General features: G+C 40.9%; 1 protein-coding gene across 2 annotated transcripts; it reads right to left on the bottom strand.

Moving 5' to 3' along the window:
- Positions 1 to 2,908: 2,908 nt before the first annotated feature.
- On the bottom strand, positions 2,909 to 17,333 carry dpp (decapentaplegic). Of its 2 annotated transcripts, none has more exons than XM_065485013.1 (4): positions 16,965 to 17,333; positions 7,027 to 7,316; positions 6,444 to 6,925; positions 2,909 to 5,674 (listed from the first exon to the last, which is right to left on the bottom strand). In XM_065485013.1, exons 2-4 carry the CDS (start codon positions 7,301 to 7,303, stop codon positions 5,309 to 5,311), a joined length of 1,125 nt encoding a protein of 374 aa, XP_065341085.1. In that variant the 5' UTR covers positions 7,304 to 7,316; positions 16,965 to 17,333; the 3' UTR covers positions 2,909 to 5,308. The 2 variants fall into 2 exon arrangements, with proteins under 2 accessions (XP_065341085.1, XP_065341093.1); XM_065485021.1 differs by lacking the exon at positions 16,965 to 17,333 and adding an exon at positions 10,791 to 11,272.
- Between the last annotated feature and the right edge of the window lie 1,711 nt (positions 17,334 to 19,044).

Here is a 19,044-nt window from a genome sequence, read left to right as displayed (position 1 = left end):
ACATTATGGATTATCAAATAAATTTATGTACACGCTCTCATAAGTAAACAGACTGACTGAGAATATTTTACAACGTCATGCACATGTTTTTGCGCTGCAGATATTTTAATGTTTTAACATTCCAGAGGCGGCTGAAGGGAAAGAGCAGTTGATGCTCGTTAAATCATTTATATATCATTGGATGCTGCCGAGAACGAAGAGTATTGATTAAGCAAAATGAGTGCTCTGCTACTCGCGCAGGGCATGAAAATTCCTCGATCTTGTTCTTGCACACGCTGAAAACAAATTCTGTATCATTACGTTTGCATCACACACAGCACTGTATAGAGGAAAAGGTTCGTGGAACTCGTGCTGCGGTTTTGCTGCTAATAACCGGAATTTCAATTTATGTGCGTCGGCGATCGTATCGAAAGAGATGCTCAGCGAAAAAATTCAATATTTTCTGCCTCCCCAAATCGCCGACGAAACAAACGTTCTCGGAATGGAAGTGAAAATTAAACTCCCATTATTACGCAGGTAAGTTGGACTCCGCCGTACCCCCACACGTAAATTATACTACTCGTTGGTCGTTGTAGTTGTTGTAATGACTGCATTTCTCATAAGACAATATACCATCACCACTGTATGAAATTGATCTTTTAATCGAGTCAGTAGGTAATAATGACTTTAACTTTATCTTAAAAGAGTGTCTATATTTAATTTAATCTGGTTCAAAAGATTTCACGAGTACTATCAAATTGTTGATAAGTTAAATTGCAAAAGAACACTTTGATTTCGGTGGTATATTTATGGATCATTGTCACCCTTTTCATGCGTAAATGTGGTTGTATCTAATCGAAAGATTGGCATTCCAAATCGAGTTTTCAGCGATCACCCTTACCCCCACAGACGAAGTGCAGGTTAAATAAGTGCACAGCTAATAAAACGGATGACCAAAAAGGGCGCCGAGGAATTTCCAGCGGCAATAAAAGCTGGATAAAAAAGGAGTTTGGCGTATATTAAATTCTCTATCCGCGCCGTGAATTACGGTCTTCCGTCAAATTAGAGTGCATATTATGGCGAGGTGTATGTAATTATGCCACGAGTTCCACGCAACATGCGCCGGCCGACTTGCTGAAGAGCTGATTATAGGGGTTGAAACAAATGAAATGGAATTCAGTCATTCGGCATCAAGTTAATGTAGCATCCTGTGCATGCCACCAATTCATTCCACGGATAATCACACGCACCTCTGGAAATGCCTCTTGCTTTTTTTGCCGCAGGCTGCGGCCGCATGATATCAACCGACAACCGACTTTGTGGAATTGGAAGTGAATTTAATTTTATCCACTGAAAAAGCCAATAATAGTGGCTGCGTGGGAATTCATAATCCCATACACACCCCTCACGAAATTCCAACTACAGAAATATTTTTAAGAGTTGGCTATCCTTTACTAAAAAGTCACGTTGTTCAATAAGCTTCTTTCATTATTTAACTTCGGGAAAATTATAATTTGAAATGGAATATACCTCCAGAATGAACTCAAGTGTCGCAGGTAATTGAAAAAGGGTTTACCCTTTTCATTCCACCAAGATATTGGTTTACTGATATAGCAAAAGCTGATTATCAAAAGCGTCTGCGAGAAATTATTTGCGATAATTTAAAGCAATCAATAAAGCATCTGAAAAGAAGAATCAACAACTTATTTGATTGCGCGCAGAAGCTTATTTTCCGTCTGACTTAGAAATGTAGGCCATCATATTTACTTGCATCCGATCGGTGTCAGCAGTTTTCAGCGACTGAAATGCTAAAAGCTCGATTCTTGGTAAAACGTTTTGTAATAGAGCGTTTCATTTAGATGCAAAGCAAAAGTCTTTGATATTTTTTGCAGACAGCGTAGTCATATCAGACATTATACATATAACACTAAGATAGTGTTTGCTCTAAACAAAACCATCACTTGGTGATTCCAAGAAGTCTGAAGATCTCGCTGGAGGAAGAGATTCGAGTTCGCGAATGCAGCCTCGTGCTTGCTATTTTAGCAATATGGACGTGTGCCTAATGGGTATCAAGATATGGTGCGAAGTAATGAGCCATCAGAAGAAACTGAAATCAGCATCCTAGTTCCCTGGTGTCTTTCACGATAGTGAAAATATAATAGAATAATGACGTAATCTTATACATAGATTCTGTTTATCATCCTCAACCGGCAGCATGAAACAACGACGGGTTGCGCCAATTTGCTTCAAACCCATTTATTTCGGTTTAACGCTTAATATGCCCTGTCTGACTGACAATGAGAGCTTTACGAACTTCCAGCATATAGAAAAATTATGTTATATGTTGTAACTCTGCTTTGCGTGCAAGTTAATATTTAAATAATATAATTTTGTGGAATGCTTTTGAAGTTGGTCAAATACTAAAATAATGACTGCTGATCGGAGAATTATGAATGCGTCTTGGTAGATTTTAAAGCTTTTCGTTATTTTGTAAAGGAAGGATTTTATTATTTTAGTGAAAAAATAGATCTTATTATGTCGAAAGAAATCTTGATATCATAGCTTAAGAAAAAGGTTATGAATGAGAATTTCAAAAGTCAGTATCACATATCAAACAAGGCAATCTTTGACTTTCACCATCTCAAGCTTTTAACACTACGACCTCCAGCATACAGTCATGATCAAGGATGTGAGACCCATCAACTTGCGTAGCTTTGCTTACTCTTATTTTTATAAAAGCGTATATTCAGATCGAGTCGCTTAACGCTTTCAAGAAAAAAAAGATATTACGCAGAATAATATCACTGGCAAAGTTCAATTTTTTGTTGCTACTCAAATTGCTACTAATGAAACAATTCTGAAATAAAATAATTACAAATTAGCAACATAAGTTTACAAGGGGATAATCAAGAAGTGAGAAGGCGATGGATTCGTGAGTGAAATATCTTTGTTTTATTGTATTTTGCTTATATTTCAGCTCGATCTATACACATAATACAAAAATGTACAAAATTATATACCATAGTGAACATTTTAAAACAACAGTTAAATTTTCCTCGGACACAATGAGCCAAAAAGAAAATGGTTTAATCTCTGTAATAAAATTGACATTGGATCGGTTTTTATAAAGATGGGAATAATTTAAATATCGTGAGAAACACTGGTGAAATCATTTTTTTTCTAATATATTGATTGTCATCGAAGAGTTGAATACTATACAGCAATCTTAACTAACATTATTCAAAATAAATAGGAATGAAAAAACACAGGTACATTTTTAGCCATTCGATATACTCACTGTGCCGCGCCCCACCGCCGCCACTATTATAATAAAGCCTCTTTATTAAAAAATACACTCTTAGAAAACATAAATTAGATGCTCTGCAAGTGATAATATATATAAATGACAATTTTGATAGTTGTAACTCTGTCTGGATTTACAGACTCTCCAATAAACAACATTTGCAACGGATGCAAATGATAACGGTGTAGCAGCGGGAACTTTTACAATAGAATATTCATGCACATTTTTAGTTGCTTGCCGATATTATCTCAAGATAAAACAAAAATTTCCCTTTTGGTCAACTTGAAAATTTTCAAATGGGTAAAATTAGGCAATCTATGACTTTTGCATACCTGATATCAATAACTCATTGTTTTATTATCAACGTTAAATTCAATCATTTAAGGACAAAGGAAGGAGCAATGCGTGTCAACAAAAGTTGGTTTCATTTTTGACAGTCAACTCAAAATTTGTATGCATGATTTACGAAGTCCAATAACAAAAAAAGTTTCCCCAAAATTTATTTACAATTTTATTTTTGTTTGAGTGTTATTTATAGGAATGAGGGTAATTGTAACGCTATTTTAGAAGTAATGCGCCCATTCTGATTATTACATAATATGTTGATGAGAACATCGAAAAAGTATTCCCTGAAAGTTTCAGTTAAATAGCGTATAATATGTATGTAGTATTGCTGGAAACCGGCACCCAAAGAAACGTGAAGCTCATTGTTGTTATGACTTTTATTGTATTTCCTATCAAAATTGGAATATCAATATGATTACTTCACAACCCGACCCAATTTTAGATGAGAAACAACTTTTTTATGAAATCTCGTAACAATTACCCTCAATCTTATCGTAAACACCCTTCAACTAACCACAGTTTAATTTTATTTTTATTTCCCAGTAAAAATTAAAAATCTAGACGCTTTTTATAATTGCTCCATCCATCATTTTGAATTTCAAAATTATTATGCAGTTTTCGCTTTTGATTCCAAAACAACTACCTGAACTGAAAGCAATTTAGGTTAAGGAAACAGGATCTTAACTGAGTTGATAAAGAGCAAAAAGCCAAGAACTGTATCATTCGTTTTGGTTCTAGTAGAAAAGATTGACGACGTGAAAATGTATAAAAACTGTTTGATAGTTTTAAGAATTAAATAATAAGTTTTTTTTAAAAACAAATCTTTCACATTTGAGTATCTCCTAAACAGAATTATCAAAATTAAAATTAATGTTCTGCTAATAACATATTTCCACAATTTGAATTTCACGAGTTAATGTGCAAAAATTAGCATAAATGGCTAATAATATGGTTATTTTCTTTCTTTTTCTGAAAATGATTTCGTATCTTCTGGTAGGAGTTCATTTATACCAAATAAATTTGATACTGTGTTCGGAGTTCTTGTGTGATCAAAATCAAATTACTTGATAAAAAATATATGAAATAGTTTGGGTGCAATTGGCACAGAATTTCAATGAGATCCTTTTAGCCGCCAATTAAGAGTGACCTTGTCCTCTTTGGGCCTTTGCAAAGATTGAGTGAATACAGGGTAACTCCTAAGCGGGAGGGCGGCTCTTTTGCATTTTCATCCTGAATCTGCAACTATCGAAGTTTAAGAAAGTGCATTTCTACTCCCAAATAGGAAGAGGACAGACGAGGAAAATAAAATTCTCTCTTGACCAATCTCAATCAAGCTATTAATCCCCCTACCAAAAAATAATAAATAAAAACCTGCGGGGAATCAATGACGACAGTAAAATAAAATAATTATGATTTTGTGTGGAGAAAATTTTAAAAAGAATGTTGATATTAAACCTTAAGAACAATAGGCCTCCTCGAGCAGAGCCTTTTGACACCACGATGTGGCAAACGGTGGGCACGCAGCGACAAAACACTTAATCTGTCTGATGCGCAACTGGCGATTTAAGAGTCCACATATACTGGCTCACAGCCATGGGGCGAGCGCATCTATAGCCTTAAAACTAATGAATCACAGAGCATGGGTCGTTAGAAAACGTCACTTGGGGGGTGGGCGGGGCACTATCTGCATCCACATCCTATCACCGCCATGTCTTTGTAATTTTTGAGCACAACCTTGCCGTCCTCATCCAGGTAGAGCATCGAGATGGACGAAAGCTCAGTGGGCACACAGCATGGCGCGGGGATTTTGATATGGATCAAATGCATCATGTTCTGGATAACCGCGTGGTTGGTGCTGTTGTGGTGCGCTGACAGCGTGCTAGGACACGCTCCTGAACAGAAGAACGCGTCGTAGCCCGGCGGTGCCACGATCCAGTCGTTCCAGCCCACATGCTCAAAGTTAACATAAAGATTGTGGCGTCGACAAGTTTCCCTGACCCCATGCTTGGACTTGCTCTTATTGGTAGACTCGGCGCTTCGTTTCGTCTGTGAACAAATAAGTCTAGGTTCAACCACAAGCCTGAAGCCATATATGAGAAAACGCATTTTCTAAAAATTCATGCCCTCCTTGCTTCCACGCACTTATTGATAGCCGTATTCCTTTAATTAATAATATTTGGTCAAATAACTGTGGGAGAACTATATTTTGAATAAAGTTTGGACTTTGTACTTTAAAGACTGTCTTTGACGAAGTTCCGGAGCACACCAATCGATTCTTGAAGGTCGAATTAGGTAAAGTTGATATTGGTTATAACCAAAAAGTGTAGTGTGATGTGCGTAGCACAAGTATAACTTTTTTACCGCCAAAAATATGAACCTATATGCAAGAACTACGCATGCGTCAGAGCTGGCACACGCCAACCGCTGGCTGCTAGCGGCTGACGTGACGCCTCTCCTCAGCCACACCAGCTCTGACGCTCTGACACTTGCGCAGTTCTTGCATATAGGTTCATATTTTTGGCGGTAAAAAAGTTCTACTTGTGCTACGCACGTTGCGCTACACTTTTTGGTTGGAAAAAATATCCAATTTACCTAATTCGACCCTCAAGAATCGATTGGTGTTCTCAGAAACATTGTCAAAGACGGTCTTTAAAAAGTACGTGTCTTTTTAATTACTTTAACTGACGGTTTCTCCACACGACAAAGAATTCATTTGTGCAAAAGTGAGACAGTGTTTCTAAATTTGTGACTTCTCCTTTTTCGAATAGTGCGGTTAAAATATTTTTCATTAAATTACTATGAGTGTAACACTTACCCGGCTGATACTGTGTTTTGAGTCGTCAGTGTACAACAGCATGAGCGGCTGCTCCTTGAGCCACTCGGGGTTCCTCGGGCCTTCTTTGACTCTCTTCTTTAGTCTAATGTTGTTAATTCGACTCTGCTTTTTATGAGCGACCACTTTGACCAGGAGACCATAGTTTTCGCTCGGGTTTTGAGTCCATCTCTCCACCGCCTGGCTGATGTCCAACGATATGGAGGAATTGTCCATAGCGTGTACCATTTTTGAGTCCAAGATCCTCGAGATCGTACTGCTCTCGTCGAGGGCAGTTAATTGCTGCGTGATATCGCTGACCGTCACGTGCACATATCGTCGTTTGACCGGTGCATTCCACAATTTCGTTCGACTTAGAATCAACTCAGCAGCCTGAAACGTCTCTCTCTCAGGTAGCTCCTTCACGTCGAAATATAGATGGACCAGGTGTTGGTCCTTTGGGGACAAATGGTTCGATCTACTTTCTGTGAACAAAGCGAATAGATCCGATTTTTAACACTTGATTTGCGACAGGAAACAATAAAATCGTTAGTATTATCATCTTCAGGTCCGTGGGATTTCTCACCTTCAATCGTGTAGCTCTTAATCGTATTTGCAGACCCCATATTCTTCCTGCCAGGAACGACGAGCATATTTGTGTCCAACTGAAGACCAGTTTGCGCTTTGTACATCTGAATCATCTTGTCTGGGATGATGATCTTCGATCGATCCGGCCGCGGCCTTTTACTTAAACTTAACATGTCTAGCAAATAGTTTTCAGCCTGCTTAGTTGATTTATTGGCAGTGCAGCTGGGCAGAAACATGGCGGCCACCAGCAACATCACAATACGAGATGAGAGCATTGTCGTCAAACTCCTGGAACATGCAATAAAATGACGAGATTTAAAATTTGAATTTGATACAAGTGGAATACTTAAAATCTACGATGAAAAATAAAATTCTCACAATGAACAAAGAAAGACTAAAATTCTTTTGATAGCCATCCAAGAATCATGCATGAACGTCACTTTTAAAAACTACAGAAGCAAAGGGATACGAGGCGCCAGATAAGACAGACGTCGGGCGCGGCGTGAGCTCGGCGCCTACGTAGATTTGAGACGCCATGCAGTCTGCACTGGCAGTGGGCTCCAGGACGAGCAGTCTGCCGCCATCAGTGAGCGACCAAGGAACAAGCAAGCGAGTAAGCATGAGCACACCCTCGCTGGCTGAGAAAGGCGAGGCAAAAAACGCGTAGCCGGTTCTTTGGTGCGCAATATTATGTGCCGGTGCGCTGCTCACTAGGGAAGAAATTAAGCGAGAGTATATATACGAGCCAACATTTTACCATCGCAAGCTTGTGTGTGTGCGTTTTTACTTAGTTGGCCCCTCCTACGACACAGCCTTGCTCATTGTTTCTTTTTGTAAGTTGGTTTTCAATAAAGTAAAGGCGCGGCCTGAGAAGACAAGCGAGACGATTATTACCAAAACCATGGTCGGACAACGAGAACCGACGGCACTGGAAATTAGACAACACTCTGTGCCAATTACAGACAGAAACGTACAATTTGTAAAATTTAAATCACGGACAAACATATGATACAATTGTGTATATTTTTCAATTTGCATTTATTAGATGCGATTTGCGAGTAGAGCCTGGCTCAATTTACGCTTTTGCGACTTATGGTTCTCATCAAATGGGATCAAGATCCGGACGGCCAGTTGCTTTGTTGGTGGGCACAATGTTCAATTTTCTCCTGTTTTTAAATACCATTACTTTTTCCCTTTCCGTTCAACCCTCTCCATTATATCTGCTGCTGCTGTGTGCGTGTTTTTTTCCCCAATAATTCGCCTATGTTTAACTCTTGCAGCCAAGCGTAAATGTTCATGACCACTTTATGGAAAATACATATTTCATGCAAGTCTTTTTTTTAACAAAACTGTAAGACTATTGCTGGAACAAAATCACAACACTGATCTCCTCAACCTTATCGGATACATTAACTTGCATAGATTTAACTATAATGTTTAAAGAAGTACTTTCTTTTGAGATCAACTTTATATGAAAAGCTCCAGGTTTATAGCTTTATTTTCATTATATATAGAGCAGAGATTTTTCTTAAAGTTAATTGAATAAACTCATGTGGATACTTTGTAGTATCATATTTAACAATAGTGGATGAAAAAGGTTGATTAAGTAGATAGCTTGAAATTGTTTAACTGATTATTGGATTCACTGGTTTGATATAAATTTGTTAATGAATGGATGTAATTTCCCATGGCATTAAGTTTTTTGCTGCTTTGATTTCATATAAGTTTTAATGTCAAATTGCAAAAACCGTTCAAAACAGTTCTTGGTACAAGGTCCAATTTGAGATGCCAACTAGTATGCAGGGAATCAAATAAATCGAAAGAATTATAAAGTAAATAATCGGGACATTAGGTGCCAGCATAGGTTAGAAAAATCAGCAGTAACTTATGCTTTGGATACTAATGACTCAATCACTCACGATCAGCAAAGCGTCAGTCAGAGCAAAACGAGGCGGCCTGCCGATATTGCCACCTGTTTAAACAATTGGACTTCAGATGGTTGACTGTTAGCCTATCCAATAGACATCATTCAACCGCTTTTCCCGTCATTCAGCAGCACAAATCAGTGAGATGAAAAACAAATATCTCTCGCACAGAGTGTGTGCACATGTACTTTCAAATGACCGCTTCCTCGTAACTGACGATAATTAGAAGAGCTAAGTGTATCTGCTTCTTTTCAACGCGACGTTCATGTGCCGTGCCGTGCGTGCGTGAGTTTCCCGCACCGATTGCATGAATCGAAATTCCATTCATAACGCGACGCTCGGCAAAGGGGCGGCCGTTTTCTTGACACGTTCCCCTGAGTGTATTTTATAAGCGAGCACACGCGATTTGCGGAATGTCCGATATTTTTCATCTGCCTCTGATATAAATGGAATGTGCTTTTATGGCCATTGTTTTAACAATGAGCTGCCCCGCTCTCTTTGGGCACGTATAAATAATATGGAAAGAAACACACACCATAAAAAGCGGCCGAGTGCCAGGGCAGCCATAAAGTTTACTGCGTAGGTGATATTCAGGGTTTATTTATCAAATCCGAAACTTTTCACTCGAAAAACATACGTCGGATAGGGCTTCTGGCGCGAAACACTTCATTACGCGAGTTGCAAAACAAGTCTCGTGTAAAGTACCTCGGATTGACGCGCGCGCAGCGCAATCTCGTTAAGAGGCTTACTTGCAGTAAATTGGAGTTGTATGCAAATATTTAGAGGCTTCTCCCCTTTGTTTTGCACCGCAATCGCGGCTCGGATTGCACTGGTGGAGGCGAAGGGTGGACTGCTATCTTCGATCCAGGTCAAATCTGCCGGTCGAGAGTGCAAGAAAAATAATTTTCGTCGGCGGACAAGAGCCTTGGTACGTGCGATCCATATATTATTATTTTCGATTCGAGATGGTCGGCGCTTTTGCCCAAAGAAAATCAGTAAATACACGCGCGGCGGATACGTGCAGCCTCTTAGCAGGTGTTCACTCATTAAGCATCAATGGAGGATGAACAACGCCGAGAAAGACTTTTCAATATATAACAATCAGAGGAGACCAACCGGTCTCTACCTTAATTGTTATAGTCCGCGCGGCTTACTCTTGTACTCTCAAGCACTCACCGCCTCTGTGCTTATTATTGAATGCAAGCGCACATTATCTATCTGAGAGATAAATGCCGGCCTTTTTGTGCGCCCAGATGCGCACGGCGGCTGCCGCGGCGGCGGCGAATTTCAAGGCTTTGTTTAGTGCCGCGCCGCGCGAGTGCAAATATGGTGATTGATTTTCTCTTTAACCATCCCGAGAAAAGCGGGTAAAGCTGGCCAATCAAAATTCAGTTTCAACTCTCAGTTTGTCTTTTCCAACGAAACTGCTGTGGAAGCGTGACTGAACAAAATAAAAAAAAAAGGTGAATATGGCTTCGTTTCTAAGTTTTCCAAATAAAGCTTTTGTTCTCTCGTAAGCACGATTGAACTTATTGTTAATCATTATGACTGGATTTGAGCGCTAAATTATCGCCACTTATAGGCACAAATTATTACTCGTTTTACATAATTACTAAATTAAACGTAACACACACACACACACACACACACACACACACACACACACACACACACACACACACACACACACACACACACACACACACACACACAAAGAGACAAAAGTCTGTAAAATGTCATTTACTTCATCAGATATTTACATATTCATTGCAGCATCACAAAAAGGCTCTAATCACAGAAATGTGGACCACTCTTTGAAATGGTCAGTATTTCATACCCGGTGCTTACAATTAGAAGTGTCACATCCTGCGGAATGACCGCAAACGGATAGGAAATTTTCCCTGGCCTCTCACTTTCAACATCGCTCGCAATTTAACCTTTGCAGTCGCAGCTAATTATGCTCCTCTCATACACACACACTAATGAACGCATCGAGATTGTCTCGCGGGGGAATAGCAAACCTGTCTCCAGCGGCACCTATCGCGCTCCATTACGCTCTCGATACACATCTCTCGCTCGGCGTGCTGCTTATATAAAATTTATTCATATCTCTTTCTGTTTGTCCCCGCGTTTGCACACGCACGTAATTATCAACAGCGACACAACTCGCTGCGTAATTAATACGCAATTTAATGAGCCAGCCAAGCATTATTAATATTCTATCGGACGTGTGTTTTTGATAGAAAGAAGAATAACAAGGAAAAATCGAGCCGTCGCATTTCCTGTATCTGCCTCGGCGCAGCAGCCGGCGCGCTTCCCTACGTAGTCACATCAAATGGGAAAAATGCAGCCCGTCAGCATAAATTGCGGTGAAAAATTAAGAGAAACGGGACACTGAATCGCGCGCATGGATAAAAATGGTTATTCAGCGACTATTATTCTCAAACGTATATATGTGCGCGTGAGACGTCGAGTGAGTGTGTGAGTGCGCACGTTAAACCAGCAGCGCGTATATATTCGCTCAAACAGGTGTGCAAGAAGAGATCTTCTAACTAACACGAGAGAGAAGAGGTCGATGTCAAGTTATTTATTCCGAGTGTGCTGAGCGAATGTACATGTGTGTGCGCGCAGATAAATAAATGATGCTGCAGATATTCCCCCACTAACCCCCATTTTCGTACAGACACACACACGCGCGCACGGTGATGATGATAAAGACACTGCGTTCCCCACTTCGTAAACTAAACTCGCGTTTTCCAAATGCGAGAGAGAGAGAGAGAGAGAGAGAGAGAGAGAGAGAGAGACGTGCCCACGATACATTATGAAGCGAAAGAGAAAAATGAGCAGCGAAACTGCTTCTTCTTCTTCTTCTTGTGTATCCTTTTTAACTTGGCGCACCGAAGCACACCTGGTTGGCTTGGCGTGCAATTTTTTATAATAAATTTATCAGCATCTCATCGTGAATTCTTTATGTTGGGACGTGGACGTGTAATTTTTGCCTGCCCGCCCGTGTATTGATATTTAATACACATTAAGGAGGCTTGAAAGAGAACAACTGTGTGTTGTATAGAGAGAGCCAGCACACCGGGCAGCAGCAGCTTTATAGAGGTATGCCAAATCGGGCCCAAGGTTCCGCCGCCAAATTACATATCACGGCTCGCAGGAGCAGGCGAATTTACATTCCACGGCTGCTCTTGCGATACGTGCGCAAAATCAGTTTTGGATATCTGTCAGATCAGTGATGGAGATTGAGGTGCTCACTCTGGAAAGCTTCTGCGTGAACGATTTTTATTTTTAGGTACACAGTGCGATTGAGGGTTGTTTGAACTTGGCGGCTGACGAAACAATCGGATGTTGTAATGGAATTCTTGGTCCCTTTTCCCTTCTTTATCGATTTCCAACAATTTTATTGACTTATGTATGTGTTGAAGAATTCCGATAGGCACGAGAAAAGTTAAAAGTTTTGTCATAATGAAATTTAATAACCGTTTGTAATCAAAAGTTTCTTGCAGCAGTAAAATAATCACTCGCCACCAACGCTGCCTTAACAAGTTTTAGGCCTGAACAAGCGACCCGTGCCGAGATCAAGAAGTGAGTTATAAGAGACATTAGAACGGCGACGTTCGGAGAAGACTCAAATCGGAAAATCTGGTGGTCGCGTTCGTGGAAGGAGGCGAGGGCGATTTCCGTCCGCCGAATTGACGCAAAAATCAAAACCGCAGCGCGCGGTTCGCGTTAAAAACATTAAGCAGACAATTTAATTACAGCTGGCAAAAAAGCGGCGCTGAGAAAATTGCAGCGTTGCGAGTTTTAAATACGGGAGGTCTGTGTCCCGCGAGCGGAGGAGGTGCAGAATTTAATATTTAGAGATGAAAGCCTACAAAGCCGCGCTTTAATAATGACAAGGCTGCTGCTGGAGAATATGTGTGTCTGCTGGATAGAGGCGAGGACTATATCAGACGTCGGAACTGGAGAAAAAATGGAGCTGCCGCGCGGAGAGTACAACATATAATTTGGTGATGCTTTCAGGCCCCCATAAAGGTGGCTAAAAAGAAGATATAATAATGACGGCTAGCTGAGTGAGTGCGGACGCTAAATATACTTGGTGTGCGTCGGGCCTGGGCTCTTACACGGAATTACCACACAACCACGGCACAGCCTTTAAAAAGGTAATTTTATATCCCCATATGCAGCGCCCAGGGCGTGTTATGTAATAAGTTCAAATGCGCTCCGAAGAACTCTCTTCTGCTCTCTCACCACTGTGCGCGGCGCGGGCAGACACACAAAATATTATCTCCTTCAGCTGGAAAAAGGTTCGGTTTCCTGAAAATCCGTCCCGGCGGCAGCGGAGGCGAGCGCTGCGTTTGGAAAGTTCTGTCAAATGCAAATTAATGTCACCGCGGTTCGGTGGGAGGGAAACGAGGATGTGTTTACCTGGCGCACGCTTCTGGGGCTACAGGATCTGCTGCGCCCGCGGCTCTTAAATTATGATCGCTGATATTTTGAACAACAGCTCATTTACAATTCTATTTGCAGTGCGCGCGTTAAACGCCGGGCAGGCGTTCGATTATGCCTCAAAATTGAAGGCAATTACGCTAATTAGGATACATTTTAATATTTAGAAACCAGTGCCAGTTTTTAGGATGATTTATGACACTGAAACCTGCTGGAAAGTGAAATTGGTTTTGCATAGCGCGCACGCAAAAACGGATAAATTAATATTTTACGTTGGAGGCAGAAAAGAGAGATCATCTTTGTGACAAGTTGTGTGCAGCAGCTTTTAGCGGTGGAGAAAAGGTGCTCTTCAAATTGAAACGTGGATGTGCGCGTGGTTCTGAGAAGTAAAAGTGCATTACGCATTTCGCAATCCAAGCGGACTTGAGTGCATATTCCACGCGGGGGCTGTAAACCGATCTCAAACGCACGCCTCGGGCCAGGAATTTTATTGTTCTGCCGCCGGTCGCTAATTATTGGTTTGTCTCTTCGAAGACAAACAAACAATTTACCCACGTCGTCCAATTCTGCAGAAGCAATTTTCAACAGTTTCCTCGAACTTAATTAAAATTAAGAGAAAATTAACTCTGCCTGTCGATACATTCTCGTCATGAGCATTATGCTTGAAAGGCTGCTTAGCTGTATGTTTAGTTTGTTTTTTGGCACTTGACGTCAGTAAATTTGACCTAAGTGACCACATTCGCAGCGAGGCCCTTTGTCGACTTGTCGAGAGCGGCCCAAGCTGCCAGGAGCGCTGAACAAAATTGCCGCCGAGGAGAGAAAACTCTCATGCGAAAACATGTTCAGCGCAAGCTCGTAAAACCCTCGCAATAAAAGGCACTTGATTTCGGGGGAACGAAAAAGGTAGCCGGTACCTTTTCTTATGTGACCACTTTCTGCGAGTTCTCTAACAAACCTGATTAAAAGAGGGGTTCATGAGCAACGAGAGAGACAGACAGAATGTCAGTATTTTCGTACACATCAGCATAAGCGTATAAAAATCGGAGGGAATGTCAAGGCAGCGCGAAGAGAGCACAAACATTTCTCCGCAGTGGACTAGAAATTGCTAAAAATGAGCCGATCCCTGTCTGTCGTGGCTAATAGTTTGCTCAAAATGGACTTGGCGCCAAAAATCCTACGCTATTAAGATAATTAAGCTCTCGCATTAAGAGGCTTGCTCCTCCGCAGGTCACGTGCAGAAACGTGACGGGCATATCAAACGAGAATTTCATTGAATCACGCAGTTTTCGCAGAAGCAATTCGTCATCACGACAGAATCTCGTTGTGAGACAAACTTGCAGCATCTGGTCATGCTCACCGAAAGGTAAACATACAAGCAAGGAATCTGCGACGGACAGAATTTGCTGCGGAAGCCTATACGCGCTGTACCCACAATCAGGGAGCAGATTAAGCCATAAAAAGTGGATCTGCAGCGCAGGTTGCATGCGGCCGGGCTGCTGCAGCATCATCAGGGATAGGAGATGCACGGCGGCAGATAATCTCCACAATAGAGCAGATGCGTAAGGTCCATCGGCACAATCGTATGTGTGCACTTAAGAATGAATGCGCCACGCAGTCTGCCTCACAGAGCAGCAGTGGCAGCAACACCACGCTCTCGCGTGCCACGACCGCTGCTGTTGTCCTCCGAAAAAGGCCACAGACTGCGCGCTTTAACTTCCAAAGACAGCTCGCTGCGCTCCTGTTGTTCAATTTATGCTTTGCTCGCGATTATTTTGTCACCGCCCTTGTCACAGCACGCGAGTCAAGAGACGTGTATTTGTTCACCTGTGAGCTGGGAGCGTGATAATGCGCTTTTTTCTTTCTCTTCTCTCTGTCTGCGTCTCTCCGCTATTAGCGGATTAGGACAATCGTATACTGGTGGTAACAGGTGTGTTTTCTATTAAGCGTTGGAATTTGTTTTCGCGGCGTTGAGCGGGCCCCGACCAGATTTTGTGTCCGCCATGGTTTTCCTAGTTTGCATAATTAACGAGGGCCGTGAGATTGTGTCTGTGTGAATGTGTTTAATTTGCTCTCGAGGCCTCGCCCATAAACTGTAATATTGTTTTATATATGCTTGGACGCTGCTGATACATACTTATATGCGATGGCGCGCAGAGAGAAAGAGTCAAGAAAAATATTTCCACTTCGGGAGAAGAGGCAGAAGGCTACTTATAACGTTTATTTGCCACACCTTTCTGAAGAAACCTTACAGAAATAACAGATTTAGTGGAAGAAGAGACTGCTGCCGGCTGAGCTTACCAAGTTAAACCAACCGACCAATTTTTCCACTCGCCACGCGTTTGTGGATTACGTTAGACTTCTACTTTAATGTAACAACAATAAGGGTCTTCCATGCACTTTGTTTTTCCTATCTTGTTTCTTTGATCGTTCCGGTAGAGTTTTTTATTTTATTTTTTTTTTTAAAGAAAACTATTTATTAAATGGGGTTTTAAAATCTTAATTAAATATGCAATCTTCGGAACCATTTGCCACTTCTCTAAGATGGCGGTGTTTTAGGCCAAAGGTCAAGGTCACATTTACGGTTCTGATGACAAAATGGAATGGAAATATTTTGATTTTGCAGCACGATGAAAATGCAGCTCTTTTATTTATTACGAAATTAGTACTCCGCGCCTTATTATTCAGGAATTCAAGATTTCTCGCATTCCCTGCAAGGTGTGTTGAAAACACATTCTTCTGCTCCTTTTATTGAATAATTCTTTTACTAGTTATGGGCAGAAGATCAAGGAGGGAATCAATCCAATGCAGACGACAGTCTCCACTATTCGTCGCGGTTTTCATTAGTGGAACATATCGCGGGCGTTGAATTGAAAAATAATTGAAAAAGCGTTGGGGATTTTTACGCAGGAGTGGGAAACGGTCAATTTCTCTTGATTTTTTTCCAGAACATCATTTTGTCTCATTTCCCATTATTTAATCTGAATTATTATTCACCGTTACGGAGAAATTTATTTGAATTTTCCGAAGTAAGACGGGAAATTTTGTGGGTAACACCAAACCGGAATTTCCTGATTCCAGGAAAGACATTATTTAAGTGACGTTTCGTGGCTTTGATTTTGTGATATTTTTAATATTTGTATACCATGCATTGGGATCGGTAAAGAATTAACTGAATTGATTTTTTTTTTATCAATTTTCGGCTGTGGGAGTCGATCTTTTTATTTGCTTTACCTATATATATACTACATAGCTATCAAACACTGTAAATTTTATCCAAAATAGCTATTGTTATTTTATTATTAAGCTCAATCTACCACCGACCTATAAAATTTAGCTTAAGTTTGAGTCTCTCTGTTCCGTTTCAATTAAAATCTTTGGCGAGCAGCCGTGGGGGCTTCTATCCGTCATCAAAGGTCAAGAGTGCGAGCACAATTACTGCACCACGTTTCGCGCGGCACGCAAACCGATTTGACGCAATTTTCCCGCGCGTGTTGGAAAGTTTTGACTCGAACCGATATCTACAAGATTAGAATACTTGTTCCTTAAACAATCCTACCTTGCAAATACAAATGATGGACCTTGTTGTGTTTTAAGGAGCAAACAGCGACCATCTCCTCCTCCAAGTCAGTCAAACTAGTCGATGGGTGGACAATCAGCAATATCCTGCACATGACACATGACACTGGCACCATCAAAGGTCGACACACGCGCACATGGGTCACCACATGGCGGGCACCCGTCTCAAAGCAAGCCGAGCGGGCAGGGACACCAGGGTGAGAGCTTACTTCTTGCGAACCGACACGCCACTGGGCGTTGCGCCGACAACACTGACAGACTGGCCGCTGCGAGAGAGCTTGGAGACTGACTGGAGTAGGAGGGATGTAGCGCGCTGGCAGCCAGTCGAGTGAACCGCAGCGGTCCGACCCATACCTCTATATAGCTAGCTGACGCACAAAAGACACCTCTCTTATTCTACCCTGTTACCTAAAGGGCATGCTCATTGGTGAACAGGAAAGTAGCATTTGGGGTGGAGGGAAAACTGACAACGCACCCTCGACATAATTTATAGGTTCTTTGCGCAATTGTCAAGTTGTTCTGGGAAGCATATCAATTTGGACTGATTAAAATTTATTTCATGCTGAGACCAATTAATAACTTACTAAAAAATTGCGCAATCCAAAATATTTACTATGTTTAGCCATACATTTTTAATTTACTGTGTAATACTATGTAGAAATCACTATTTCTTAAAATGCTGGAAAGCCTGTACTAGACCCTAATTGAAACCTTTTTTATATTTACTTTATTGCCTTTCTTTTTTAAAGAGAGCCTTTCTTATTGATAGAATTTCAGGAAAATATGTAGGTTACAAATATATTGACTATACTATAAAATCCGCTCCCGCGTCAGGTAGGCTAAAGCGTTGTTTTTATTTTCCCCATAATGTTCGCTTTCAACTCCCTCCCCATTATGTGTGAGAAAATAATGTTCAGCGAAATCCGCGCCTCCGCTGCATTTTCATGAAGATATTCCTCCTGAGGGTGATTAAAGGAGTTTTATACGAACCGTTAAGATGAATCTTCTACTGCTCGGCACTTGAAAATGTCCAAATGTTAACTTTTGGTCTGTTCCACATAGAGTTCAAAATTTGCCTTGCGGCTTTAAAGTGCTGCATTTGGTAGGCGAGCACATTTTTTAAGCTCGTAGTGTGTTAAAAATGCAAATAAAATAAAACTAATAATTAGTACTACTGTATTTGATGTTTATTCTCACTAATAAAATACAATTATTATCACATATTATATGACTTGTCAAGGGTCTATAAATTTATTTATTATAATAATTAGTTATACGATTTTGTTTGATTTGAGTATATGGTTTTTAAGTAGGCATTAAGTTTTTTTTTCAAAACTCACAAAGCAAAAGGAATCGCTTCCTTCTAAAATTCTTATCTCAATGAATTTTCAAGACATACGAGTGTGTCTAACAATAAGTAGAAAGTATTACCCCTGCTGAGCGCCGAAAGACAAAAACCGAATTCGCCTCGACCCAGCCTTAATTATGGAAAAGGGGTCAACAACCTGATTACGAGGTGACCCACAAGAGTGCTTCCTGATTGGACGCATAGCGATTGCGATTTCAAAATTCGCCGGTCGCGCCAAGCACGTCACAGGCGCCACCCTATATATACACACACACACAAACATGTTTTATTAGTATTATATTTTTAAACGCATTCGAAGCGGTTGGCATATTTTATACACACACACTCACTCATACAACCGGCTAGAACGTTATTATGTAGACACTCTTATACATCTCTCATTATGGTCCCCTCGGGCGAAAGTAAAAAGGTCCGCGTGTTCGCGGCCTGCCGGAGAGTGCCGATTTCTGCACATTAGCTGCCGCTGGACAGGCCATTAGTGTAGAAACAGAGACCAAAATGATCATCTCGAATTGGAAATTTCATTTTAATAACGCGGCAAAAATGCTATTGTGTCTGTTTCGTAGAGCGCACGTTCGTAACTTGCGAGAAACATGGGGGAAAACTGTAAGATTGGAGAGCGAGAGAGAGAGAGAGAGAAGCAAGTCCAACTTGTTCTCTCTCTCTCTCTCTCTCTCTCTCTCTCTCTCTC

The sequence above is a fragment of the Cloeon dipterum genome, chromosome 1 (genome assembly GCF_949628265.1).
Source record: "Cloeon dipterum chromosome 1, ieCloDipt1.1, whole genome shotgun sequence".
Taxonomy (NCBI): domain Eukaryota; kingdom Metazoa; phylum Arthropoda; class Insecta; order Ephemeroptera; family Baetidae; genus Cloeon; species Cloeon dipterum.
The sequence above is the reverse complement of the archived record's forward strand: the minus strand, read 5'-3'. Positions and strand labels throughout refer to the sequence as shown.